Source organism: Acipenser ruthenus, chromosome 25 (genome assembly GCF_902713425.1).
Source record: "Acipenser ruthenus chromosome 25, fAciRut3.2 maternal haplotype, whole genome shotgun sequence".
Classification (NCBI taxonomy): domain Eukaryota; kingdom Metazoa; phylum Chordata; class Actinopteri; order Acipenseriformes; family Acipenseridae; genus Acipenser; species Acipenser ruthenus.
Window position 1 is genome coordinate 27,092,116 of NC_081213.1, and position 13,214 is coordinate 27,105,329.

Consider the following 13,214-nt stretch of genomic DNA (forward strand, 5'->3'; position numbering starts at 1 on the left):
GGCGGGGGGGCCAGACCCCCCCCTTTCTGTCCTCTCCTGCCTCCACCGCTACTGCTGCTGCTGCTGCTGCCTCCTCCTCCTCCTCCTCCTCCCTCCATCTGTGGAAACACAACCGACATCATTACTTACAACCGACATCATTACTTGCCTCTGGAACTTACCGGGAGCTGGATTCGAACCGCCGTCTTCGGGGAGAGGAGGCAGTGGCCTTAACCACTGCGCCACCAGCTCCCACAGGAAATCTGGGTTTCACACTGAACATAAGGTCAATGAACCAATTCTTTGAAAATAAAGGAAGAAATCAGCTGGATTCAAACCCAGTCACCCAAGAAGAAAAGCACAGCATATTAATGAATTAACCCACTGTGCCATCTCACTTTCATGGAAGAGCTTGCTTTTTCATTGATTACATAGGAAATGAACCAAGTCTGAAAAAGGAAGGAATCGGCTGGATTTGCAGGTGAATTATCACACTGCATCACTTGACTCTATGCATGATAACAATCTTATATCAATGTCTTTATATTACTATTTTTATGCTTAAGACCACTGACGCCTTGTCTTGTCTCAAAAAAGGTCAAAGTCTTTGAATACAAAAGGAACACGCATGCCACTAACATGGGGTTTGAACCCACTAACCGGGGAATCAGGATCCATACTCTACTAACAGAGCTAGCCAGCCAGCTCACCTGCTATGTGAACACAGTATTACATTGTGTGATGTGGACCTGGGGCTAAGCCTAAACAATTACAAAGGAAGGAACAAAGTAAAGCAAAAGAAAACTTAAGAATAAACAACACCAACACAGTAAAGTGAATATACCTTGAAAGAATGAACCATGAAAATCAATGCACACAAAGGTCCCAAGGATTAGTAGCAGTAGGCTACTACACTCAGACACTTGGAGACAAGTAAGCAACTGAAAGCAGCAAAAGGAACGATACTCACAACATGCAGACAGTAAAATGGGTTTTTATTCAAAATCACTGAGATGTTAAAGCAAACAAAAACACACATTGCAAAGTCATTTTTTACAAAAGATCTTGAGTCAAAGATTTTTAGGCTTAAAACGTGATTTGCCAACCAAAAATACAATGGCAAAAATATCAGCACCCTTCCATAGATCCAGTCACCACGGGTTACCATCTGCAAGACAGAGGAGCGTGTGTTAGCTAACCCTGGAATACTGGCCCCTAGCATTCTGCATTTCAGTGTTCTAGAAGGGAGCGACAAAGGGGAGGAGCAACAGGGTATAGAGGGGCATGCAAATACGAGCAGGTGGGAGGAGCCTCCCTAGAGAGAGGCAGGGAATAAATACAGTTCAAGTGACATGTCATGACAAACTTCAATAGAGAAGACATTTAGTATGATATATATATATATATATATATAGCCTCTGGCAAACCCAAGAATGTGTGACGTAAAAATACAAAGTGACAGGACTTGTGATGCGCAATGCAATAATAAAGTTACTCTGCAGAAGCAATGGAGAGTGTGTTCAAAAAACAAGTGCCTTACCGTGGGGTTGGCAAAATAATGAACCACTTACAGGACACTAAATAAATAATGAACAAAGAATAGATGTTACCTGCAATTCAACACACATCCAGTACCAGCACATAACCTCCCCAGCCTCGTATCATTATTAACAAGGTGTGTTTACCTGCCAATTCTAAACCCTGCAATGCACAGCCTGCTAGAGCAACCCTGTCTGATGCTACCAAATAATATTGAATCTAAAAAGACAACATTGCGCAGCACGTTCATTAAAAATGGGTTACGGCTACAAGCTGCTGTGGTTGGCAAACTCATTTAAAACAAATGAAGAATTTCTTCAACTTGGTTTATGCCGTGCTTCTGTTGGCTGACCTGAAATACTGATATGATCATTCCCATACAGGAGGCAATGAATATTATTAATATGAGTCAAGCTATCAAGGACCAATTGAAACACAGCCTTATCCAAACCCACGAATAATATGGACACCAGGACCGAAGGAATGTCATCTGCACAACCTAATAGATTTTGGATAAAGAAGATTCAGAGAAACAGTAATAAGAGAGAGTTGGGGAAACTAAAAGTTATGTTCGGTCAAGACAACCTACTGCTAAACAAAAACCATGAAAACAAGGTTCAGAGAGAGAGAGACCCTAGTAATGACATGCTTACCAAATATTTACAAACACATTTGGCAAGACCTATTCATTCTTCGATATTCAGAAATAATGAAGCAGATATTTCCTAAAGCACTAATGGTAGTTTTACAAGAGATATATTTTTCTTTTTAATAAACAAGAGGATAATAGACCATTAATAAAGGATGTAAATATATATGAATCAAAAGAATAATTTAAAAACACAATAATGACAAAATACTGTACTAGAGCAATGCTACACTGACCAGCTTCACTAGAGCAATACTTGAGAACAGGCTTGCACACAATACCCGTGTTACCTGCGAATCAAAACCCTCTCACATACAGCAATGGCCAAAAGTTTAACATCACCTACGATTTTAGGATTGAAAGATATATATGAGCATAAGTAGGATCTTTTATTTACATCATGTAATCAAAGAAACTATAAAGTAATCTCGTAAAAGTCTACTGGAAGTCAGTAGTACAGCATTTTATAGATTTTGAAATGTCACATATTTTTTGTATTTGTTGTCATTTTTTTGTTAAGTATCTGGAAAACTACAAAGCGGTGTGTAATTTAGTATGCTGACGTAACATTATTCAGCAGGTTTCATTCGACTTTATAAAGCAGAATTAGTTCATGCTCTTGCACAACAAAAGCACAACTTTGTGCGCATATCCGTACAGTAACAGCACATAACATATTTCAAAGCAGATACACACCAGTTTACTGATCAGAGCTCATCAAGCGAAACAAATTATTAGCAGCCGCTCAGCAAACAGTAACAAACCCACCCATGATACCACAAGTAAACAAACATCACACGCGGGTACGGCCGGTCATTTGTCATTAACAATGTAAAATTCAAAAAACACCCCCTGCACGGAATAATAAAGAAGTAAACGTGCTGCATTCACCTGTAATATTTGCAAAACAGTAGCAAAAGCGTGGCTTTGTTCTTCAACAAACTAACATTAAATATACTTGTTTCACACGACACGCCCCCGGTCGATCTCATTAATTCGGTGCGGCTCTGTCAAGCGATTGTGGTGCCCTCTGCTGTTTGCAATGGGTAGTGCAGGTAATGAACTTCAAGAGACAGACCAGGCTTTATCTTTCATTTCTTATACAATGCTGCCATCGTGTGGCCATTTAGTAGAACTGCTGGTTAAATATAATCAACCCCTGTAACCCAGCTTGTCAGCAATCTGATTGGATACAACAAGCTACAGTAAATACCTGACTCCTGATTGGCGAACACAGTTGGCGAATCAAACTGAGAAAAGCAAGATCTAATTTGCATATAGACTACGGCTGTCCAGCATCCGCAACTGTTTAAAAACTTACTTTGATTATTAAGAAAATTTGCAGTACAGGTGTCGACACCAGTATTTTACAAATATTATATTTTACTGTTTCTTGTGAAGTATTGTTTTTACTATCGATAGTATTTTAAAAGAGCCGGTTTCTAAATAACCAACAAAAAACAAAACAACGAATTAAACCGGAACCTGCCTGAAAGAAGGGCTGTAGAGCTGTTTGAACTATGGTTCTCTACCGATGCTGCCCCCGTGTGGCGATGAAATGGAACTGTCATGTCAATGCAATATATCTGCCAATGCATTAGATGTGTTTTTGTGCAGTGCTGGGCGCTAGAGAAATGTAACCTTTTATAGGGCGATTTAAACTCTGTGTATATATATATATATATATATATATATATATATATATATATATATATATATATATATATATATATATATTTCAATCTGCAAATCAACTTTTACATCCAACACATTAAAAAAGCTTTTGTTTGATACCAGTTCATCTGTGAGACAGACCAATCATTCTCAGTCTGTGGATCAGAAGTTTAAGACCGAGAGTGAGTTCATAACAGTGGTCTGTGAAAATGTGAAGCAGTTACAGGTAATATTAACCCTCATCCATCCCATCACTGTGCCTTCTAGATTGTTATGAGTGTGTGTGCTAGTACCTCGACAGGTCTGTGAGAACTATTAGTACTCACTCTTGCCTGTCTGAAGTGTGTCTGTCTGTTCTTGTCCCTTGATGGGTCTATAAGGATGAGAAGGTCTCACAGTCTGCTCTGAGAGGCTCAGGGTTTTCTTCAGTGTGGCTCTGCTGGTGTTTTTGAAGACAGCCCAACCCTCTGAAACTCTTCCCACACTGAATACTGTCCTGTACTTCCCTTGCGTCAGTCTGCTCGTGTTTTTTCAGTTTCCATGAATCTGGGAAGCTGTTTCCACACTTCACACCGTGTCTACAAGGAGAATGCATTTTATATGGGTAGTGCTTGATTGAAATGCATTCAGTATAGCACAGCAGTGTGGAGTAGTGGTTAGGGCTCTGGACTCTTGCCTGGAGGGTTGTGGGTTCAATCCCAGGTGGGGGACACTGCTGCTGTACCTTTGAGCAAGGTATTTTACCTAGATTGCTCAAGCAAAAACCCAACTGTATAAATGGGTAATTGTATGTAAAAATAATGTGTAAAAAAATAATGTACTTGTATGTAAAAAAAAATGTGTTATCTTGTAACAATTGTAAGTTGCCCTGGATAAGGGCATCTGCTAAGAAATAAATAATAAAGCCAGCCACTAAGTAAATCTATGTGTCACTCGCAAACATTTTAATCACTGTCTAGTCCTTATGCCATAGAATTGACAACTTGTGCAATAAACAAACAACAACCAGGACTTTCTTGAATCATTTTTAAAAAAATATTTTTTTTACTAAATGTAACAAAACATTTGCGTATGTCCTGTACTATAATATCATTCTATTAATAGCACAGAAAGCATCACAGTACAGCTGCGTTCCATTGCCTGTTTAAAGTGAGTATTTGCTATTGTCACACTGTGTAGAGATGAATAGGAAGGTTTGAGCCTGCAGCATTCTATTTAATAAGGCTGTTCTGTATCTATCTCGTCCGGTAGTTTACTACGATTGCTAACGAATGGTTCTCTCAGAAATTCTAGGGAGCGATTGCTCTTTGTATGAAGGTGCGTTGAATCGAGTTTGAAATGGCTCCCATGAACAGAGTGTGAATGGTGACCCTCTGTTTTTTCCTCTTTTTACAACCCAGATGCATTCGAGGTGCATCTGGTATAAACATCATCATGTTGCATCCTCGGATTATCTCATTCCTGATGCAGGGCTTAACATTTCATTCAATCTTAGCCACACCAGTGGAAAGGCATGTTTATTTGTTTGTACCTGGAAATGCCTGCAGTCGTGTCTTTGTTGTTTTTTATCATTATTTCGGGTTTCGCACCAATAACAAATTCCTTCCTATATACACACACATTAGTCTACATGTAAGTACAGTGAATCAACGATATCTGCAAAGGGAATACATTATTCTAATTGTTTGTAAGTTCTTAACACTTTTGTCCCTTGTTCAGTACTATATTTATTACAGTGCATGTTCTCTGTTGGTGCAGCTACACTAGTTGGTAGTTTATAATGCTTCCTAAATTATCCCTTCCAGTATACGGTACAGCACTAAGGATTCTCTCCCTTGTGGCTCTGCTGGTGTTTTTCAAGATAGTCTGACCGTTTGAAATTCTTGCCACATTCACTACACTCGTGCACTTCCCTCATGTGAGTCCGCTGGTGTTCTTTAAGTCTCCACTCCTCTGGAAAGCCCTTCCCACACTTAGCACAGCGATGGTCCTGCGTGTGAGTTTTCTGGTGTCTTTTAAGATGGTCTGGCCGAGCGAAACTCTTCTCACACTCCGTGCAGGCGTGCGTTTTCGTTTCCCTTGCGCTGCTTTGCTCCGCGCGTTCTCCTTTCAAACCCTCTTCCCTTTTAGCACACAGAGTCTCCAGTCCGGGAGTGTGCTGGTGCGACACCAGAGCCCCTAACTGAGCGAAACGGTCTGTCTGCTCAGTGCTCACATGTCCTCCTGTGTGCACCTGCTGGTGTTTCTTAAGATGCTCTTGCCGTCCAAACCTCTGCCCACATTTAGTACAGGCATAGGGGGTCTCTCCTGTGTGAACTCGCTGGTGTCTTTTCAGCTTTCCCTTCTCCCTGAAATTCTTGCCACACTCCGCGCACCTGTACGGCAGCTGCCCCGTGTGGATGCGCTTGTGCTGGGCGAGGCCTCTCGAGTCTCTGAATCTCCTCCCACACTCAGAGCAGTGATAGGGGGTCTCTCCGGTATGCACCAGCTCATGCCTCTTCAGGTGCTCCGAGCGAATGAATCCCTGGCCGCATTCGGAACAAAGGAACGAGATCACCCTGGAGTGAACAAGCTGGTGTCTTTTAAGTTTCGCAGCCTCCTTGAAACTCTTCCCACATTCCAAACACTCATACGAGCTCTTCCTGGCGTGGACTGCCTTGTGTTTCTCAAGTTCTTCCGCCTGGCTGAAACTGTCTCCGCACTTAGTACACCAGTGCAAGACTAGCCACGGGTGAGTTCGCAGGTGACTTCTAAGGCGTCCCGGAGCCCTGAAACACTTTCCACATTCGGTGCAAGGAAAGGAGGGGTCTCCAGCATGCACGTACTGGTGCCGTTTAAGATGCTCCAAGCGACCGAACCTCCTCCCACATTCACTGCAGTCGTACGGGGCCTCTCCTGTATGAATTCGCTGGTGTCTTTTAAGCTTTGAGGAGTCCCAGAAACTCTTCCCGCATTCGTTACACACAGGTCTTCCATGGACGACCCCCTGGCTTGCTTTCTTGCAGGCTCCCAAGTCGCTCAGCCCCTTCCCAAGCTCAGACCCAGCAGTCACGCTCAGTCTCTCCACATGGTGTGTTTGCTTCATATGCCTCTCCAGCTCCTGCCCCCCAGAAAAGGATGTTTTGCACTGTGGGCATGGAAATGATTCGTCATCTTGTGCCACAGGCAGTGCAGAAGTTGAGAGAGGGAGAAAAGACAAGTTAGTGCAAAGCTCTCTCCATCATGCTTTGCTCTTAAGAATTGTCAATATTAATGCAGTACATTAGTTTCTTTGGGTATTTCTAAGTTTCATAGTATAGTACATGGATGAAATATGTCATCATATTGGAATTTGATTGGCATCCACAGCTTTAAAAACTCTAATAATAAAAATCTAAATAAAGCCCTACCTGGCTCTACACCCGAGACATCCATTTTCAGTCTTCTCGTCCTGTCTGAAAATAATAATGAAAAGCGTTGAAGACAACACGATACAAAAACTAAAATGCCACTGAAACGTTATGTTAAATCTATACGCAGACCTGCAACCATCATGTTCAAATGACCAGAAAAATAACACATGCCCATTATTGAAAGCGGTGGGCTTGCTCGCCTGTGAAGTCGTTGGTCACAAGAGTGTGTGTGTGTGCGTGTGCGTGTGTGTGAGTGTGTGAGTGTGTGTGTGTGTGTGAGTGTGTGAGTGTGTGTGTGTGTGTGCGTGTGCGTGTGCGTGTGCGTGTGTGTGTGTGTGTGTAAAAATAACTACAGTGGCTTTCGTGACAAATGGACGACATAGCATTTCAATATGTTGGGAGGATTACTTCAAAACGTAATCACAATATGTATCTTCCTTTTTAAGAACAGACGGTTTTGAAAACCAGATATAATTGTGTATGCAGTTATACGTTCAGGAAAGTGTATTAAAAATAATACTATCATTGCAGATTTTTTTTTTTTTAAACTGATTATTTTCTCATTGCATTCAGAAGATGGTACACACTTTCTCACCTTGCGTTAAACTTAAGTCAAAAATAAAAGACGTCTTGTGGACTTGCTCGGCACACGACTTGGCCCAGTACTTACCGTTCTGTACTTTTAATATGAACCTGTCTCGCTGGCCTGCAATATCCGAACTACATTAGGAGCCAAACACATGCATTCAGGGAGAAAATATTACAAAAACACGACCCGGCGCTAAACTTCAGAGCATGTGCAATCTGCACAGACACAGACACTCTGTGCATAGCGGAAACACATTTCGAAATGTTGACCCGCCCCTGTGCTTGATGGATGGTGCGATCGACCAATTGGTGTCTTAGGTGAACACCTTCATTAAATCAATGCCATCCGATTTACCCAGTGTTGCCAGATCTAGAGGTTGTACGTTTGTGCTCAGAGCAATCTGGAGGTAAGAAATGGGAAGACGGTTTTTAAAAATATTTTCTAAAGGTTTTTTTTTTTTGTTTTGTTTTGTTTTCCTGTCTGAAAACAATTTGCTCCCTAAGATGTATTCATAATGTGCAAGTCCTTCCTTTACTAAGATGGCGGATGTGCTGTGACGTCATGGGTCAATTCTGTATAGAAATTAGAATTTGATTGAGAGGCACAGGAGTTCATTCAGTGTAAGAGCCGTGTTTAAGTGTTGTGCCAGTCAGTGAATAAATATTCTGGAAAATCAAAAACAAACTACAGATTGTTGTTTTACAATGTAGCCACGGCATGCCAATATAATTTTACTGTAGGTTTTAGAGGTTTACGAATTACACAAGTGCAGTGCATTCCAATTAATTGCATCCATGATAATTGCATATTCCTGTTAACTTTAAAAAAATGTGAAGCCTAGTTCTTATGAAAATGCCCATGCAGTAGATCCCTGTGAATTGCATACCCCGTGTGCCTCAGTTTTATGCATTTACCCAGAATAAGGAACACACATTTTAATTTAACCAGAAAAAGGAACGTACATTTTCAAAAGAAATGTGCTTCACAATTGTATGCAATTGTCAGGTATACAATTCAATGTATTACACTGTATATGTTACTGATAACTGCATACACTGGTTAATTGCATGAAACTGTTACAGTAGGCACCTGGGCCATGTAATTAACAAGAATCTACTGTAATAGGATTTAAAATGATGTGCTTCTGGTGTTATCTAAAGTTGGATTTCAGTGCTACTTGCATGAATTGTCTCTTAAGTTCAGTATATATATTGGACAGCCTAATTGTTTGTGTTTACTGTTAGAAAAGCAGGGAGGACCTGGCAACACTGGATTCGTCTCTCCTGAAGTCCGGTGCAGTACCGCTGTAGTTCCAATGAAGTAGTGACCGTCTATGGTTACAAATTTACAATTCAAGTAATGCAATGAAACGCTCAATAAAAAAGTAAATGCATTGTAAACATTTTATTTTTTAAAACAGATTAACATGAGGTGCACAGGGTACAGTTCAGCCCAAACCGCACTGCTTCCAGTGCAGGGCTCTTTTTTTTTGTTTTGTTTTTGGGCAGAACATCTTGATAGGAGCTGGTGGTCTTGTAACACTGGTGTGGGATATTTCTCTAAAACCTGTTACTAACCCAAGACATTGGGCCATTTTTATAAAAAGGGCTACAGTTTAGTACACCTTTTCATTGTGAAATACTTGAATGAATAGATTTAGATTACTGTACTTGGGAACTATGTTAAGTATCCACATGATGCATCTACCACAGGCTGCGTGGAGTCCTTTTAAAGGATTGCTCAAAGCACCGAGGTCTAGGAAGGGGCATTTTAAGACCATGCAGCACATGTCTTGCATGGAACCCAGGTACCCAGGTGTTTACTGTGTTCTAGTCTTTCGGGAGCCGAAAGGAACTATTTTTTTTGCACAGCTAATCCAATCTCTTGTCAGATTCGATGTGGAATAGAAATATTAAGCCTAGCCTATAGCTTTCATCTTTTGTGAATTCTAAATGTGTCATTAATTGGTTCCGGAAGGTTTGGAATTTCCTGAAGGTTCAGAGTCTGTGCCCTGAAGATTTTGGATGTTCTGCAACCCTGTTCCCGTTGTTTTAAACACACAATCATGCATTCAGAGGTTCTCTTAACATTTGTCTACTTGACTCAGCTTGTTGTTGGCATTCAGCTAGGGTCTGGTGAGGGACGAGTCTCCACACAATAACCCAAATAGCAGCTGCACAAACTACATCCGCTTTTTACAATGACTCCCGCCCCAACCCTGGTAGCACTGGCATCCAAACTGGGCCTCCATCTCAGCCAGTTCCCACTTGCCCGGTCGTCCCCGCACGCTAAACTGTACCCTCTTGGGACCTGGGTTCGACACCACGGCCCAGCTCCGAGGGTCCAGGTGCAGGTAGGTGGCTGAGCCGCTGTCTTTCCTCTGGCAGCGGCCACGCCCCGAGCACACAGTGTTGCTGCACAGGGTCACCGCAGCCGTCACGTTAACCAGGTATCGCCCCAACATCCCGTCCACATACTCCTTCACTGCCTGGCACACCTCCTACAGAGAGAGAGGGGGGAGGGGGAGAGGGGGGAGGGGGAGGGGGAGAGGGGGGAGGGGGAGGGGGGGGGGGGAGGTTAAACCAGCAGCATTCAACTTTCTTCCCTTCCTCATTTGTATTGCAATAGCAGCACCGGAATGTGATGGACCTAAAAGTCCTTGTTGCACTGCTTTCACCACAATGATATTTTCTTTGTCAGGTGAGGACGATACTCCCAAGTTGCTTCTTTGTACTACATCTGCAGTACATATTTTGCCCTTTCACACATTCTGGTCCATTCACTGTCACCGACACGCTCTACTGATTGTGCTAATCCTAACACTGCAAATCTGTGTTTTACGTACAGAACATGAAGACGTTATTTTTGGTACTTCTAAAAGGTCTGCTGCTGGAGCTGGAGGAGATGACTGGGAAAAGCTGTGCCCAAGTGATTCTCCAGTAAACCAAGCCATGAAGCTTGTGCCTCGGGGTGCAGGTTACCTGTGACTGTGCGTAGTGCGCATCTCCCCACAGCACTACTCCAGCTGCTCCCAGAGCAGCACTTTCACCGATGGTGTGAATCAAGTCCTCCTGCAGGAAACACATAACAATCAATCTGCTGGTGTTCACAGTTTAGCTTTGTTCAGGTGTGGCCAGTTGTTCCAGCCCTGTTCTAAATTGTTTACTTGAACAAATTAAATCTCTGCAGAAATAGTTCACTATCTCGTTTAAACCTAGAGTGGAATGGCCCTCCAGCCCCGAGACTGGACACACCCGGTTTCGTTTATTCCCATTGTGCCTGCAGGGCCAGCACGGGTACATCTCAATACTGCAAGCACTAATACAAAGAGAGACCTAAATAGTCCATACTCAATACAATATAAAAACAATACAACAATAACACAATTCCAAAGAGTTACTATACATCCAAAAATGATATATCTAAAGTCTAATCAATTACTGAACTTGAGGATGTCCGCTAACATCTCATTAACATGAGGAGTTTATAATAACTACACCATTCCCTTTACCTGTGTGAGGAATTTCAAAGTGTAGGCGTAAAAAATGCGGGCGTAGGGCAGCACAGGAGGACTGACGGGCACCACCTGTCCCGCTACCCTCATGGCCTCCAGCACCCGGTAGTGAACAAACTTTCGGATGCAGTCATCCTTGTCATGCAGGTCTGAATCCAGGTAGATACTGGGGTACAAGGCCGAGCTGGCATTCCACAGCCAGCCCAGCTCGTCATTGCGCTTCATCTCCAGCTGGGGGCATTGTCCCGTGTAGTTGGCAGTAGAGTTCTTGTACTGGTAGTTGTAGCAGGCTGGGAAGCCATAGAAGCCCCACCAGCCGCCCGGTCTCAGGCTGAGGCCGAGCTTGAGGGTCCCCTCCATGAAAGATCGCCCAGCCTCCTGGAACTCCTTCTGGGCTGCTTCTTCCACTTTGCTGGGTGGCCAGTCGGGGTGCTTCTCCCTCACCAGCGTCCTCGAGCCCTCCCAGTACACCGTCTTCGAGTCCCAGTTACGCACCCACAGGGGCCGCCAGCTCTCCCAGTCAACGATGGCCAGGCCGCTAAAGTCAGGGTGAGGGATGTCCTCCCGGATCTCAACCCCGGCAACCAGCAGGTGTTCTGGAAGGCTGCCGTTCTGGGGGACCCCCCCGTTGACTGGCTTCCCCGGGGAGTCGTAATGAGGGTAGAGCCCCAGTTTGTCCTCGTAGAAGATGGTGATGTTGTCTCCCATGAAGCTCTGGTTCTGGTTCAGCACGATGTCGAACAGACTCAGGTCCAGGTCCACGTTGTATTTTGTCATGCAGGGCTGGGTGGGGGCATTCCACACCATCAAGAAGGGGGTGTTGGGGAGCAGGGAAGGGACGCTCTGTCGGACACTCAGGGTGACCAAGCCTGGAGCCCAGATGCTGAGAAGCACCCAGACGCACTTCATTACCTCAAACCAGGTGGAGGCGCCGCAGAGCATTTGGAGCCTGGCTGTCTGCTTCTCCAACCCTGGTCCTGCCAGCTGGTTGTCCTGATGAGAGATGCCTGCACCAAAAAAAAAATAATAATAATAATTGTGGAAGCTTCAAAAAAAAAAAAATCCCCAGAAATAAAAGACGATTATGATTCATTAAAAAGTACTGTTTATTACTCACTTCCTTTGGTTGACAACAGATCACATGTTTAACCTGCAACTCAAGCTAACTTGTTTGGTCACCAATTTACAATGCAGTGTCATTTTTACTGCTCTCAAACAATTGATACAACTTAGATAATTCATTAAAAGCAGCAGCATTGCATATATTTGATAGGTACACCGTAGAAACGTTATTTATTGTACAGAAATACAGAAATTCAAAAATAGCAGTGAAACGCGGTTTTAAAAAAAAAGCTTTGGAGTTCATCTGGAATTTGTTTTGATGTGGGGATTTCTAAATGTGGACAATATATAAATATATCTGTAATACACAAGCGCTTATAAAGTGGCACTGGCTTCAACTTTTCAAAACACTACCTTCGTAGTGCGTTTGTGTTTGAATATTTTCAGCAGAACTATTCAAAACACACATAACAACAAATAAATATGTTGCCGGTGCAAGAAGAAATGACACACTAAAATAGTCCTAGCAAAGTGTTTGTTTAAAATAAATAATACAATATATTAGTGAGGGAAATAAAAAAAAAAACTTACTTAATTAGGCAGGAAGCGAACACACAAACCCATTGCTGATTCGGGTCGGCAACATTTGAGGAACTGTATAGCTACTGCAACAGCCAATGAAAGTAGAGGGGGCGGGTCTTTCACCCATAAACATGTGACACTGTCAACACGCGTTATAACAAAGAGAAAAGATTGTTCATTTTTAAAGCAGTTTCCCACATTTACAATAATAATAATAATAATAATAATAATAAT

General features: G+C 42.7%; 2 protein-coding genes and 1 long non-coding RNA gene across 3 annotated transcripts; all 3 read right to left on the reverse strand.

The window, feature by feature from the left end:
- Positions 1–957: 957 nt before the first annotated feature.
- LOC131701561 (uncharacterized) lies at positions 958–3,395 on the reverse strand. Its single transcript, XR_009308874.1, has 2 exons — positions 3,059–3,395; positions 958–1,147 (listed from the first exon to the last, which is right to left on the reverse strand). It is a non-coding gene; the product is annotated as an uncharacterized LOC131701561 (long non-coding RNA).
- Positions 3,396–4,709: 1,314 nt separating this feature from the next.
- LOC131701519 (zinc finger protein 501-like) lies at positions 4,710–8,276 on the reverse strand. Its single transcript, XM_058999919.1, has 3 exons — positions 7,904–8,276; positions 7,231–7,275; positions 4,710–6,994 (listed from the first exon to the last, which is right to left on the reverse strand). Exons 2-3 carry the CDS (start codon positions 7,253–7,255, stop codon positions 5,661–5,663), a joined length of 1,359 nt encoding a protein of 452 aa, XP_058855902.1. The 5' UTR covers positions 7,256–7,275; positions 7,904–8,276; the 3' UTR covers positions 4,710–5,660.
- Positions 8,277–8,889: 613 nt separating this feature from the next.
- Positions 8,890–13,119, reverse strand: LOC131701520 (hyaluronidase-1-like). Its single transcript, XM_058999920.1, has 4 exons — positions 12,990–13,119; positions 11,334–12,343; positions 10,804–10,893; positions 8,890–10,322 (listed from the first exon to the last, which is right to left on the reverse strand). Exons 2-4 carry the CDS (start codon positions 12,276–12,278, stop codon positions 10,005–10,007), a joined length of 1,353 nt encoding a protein of 450 aa, XP_058855903.1. The 5' UTR covers positions 12,279–12,343; positions 12,990–13,119; the 3' UTR covers positions 8,890–10,004.
- Between the last annotated feature and the right edge of the window lie 95 nt (positions 13,120–13,214).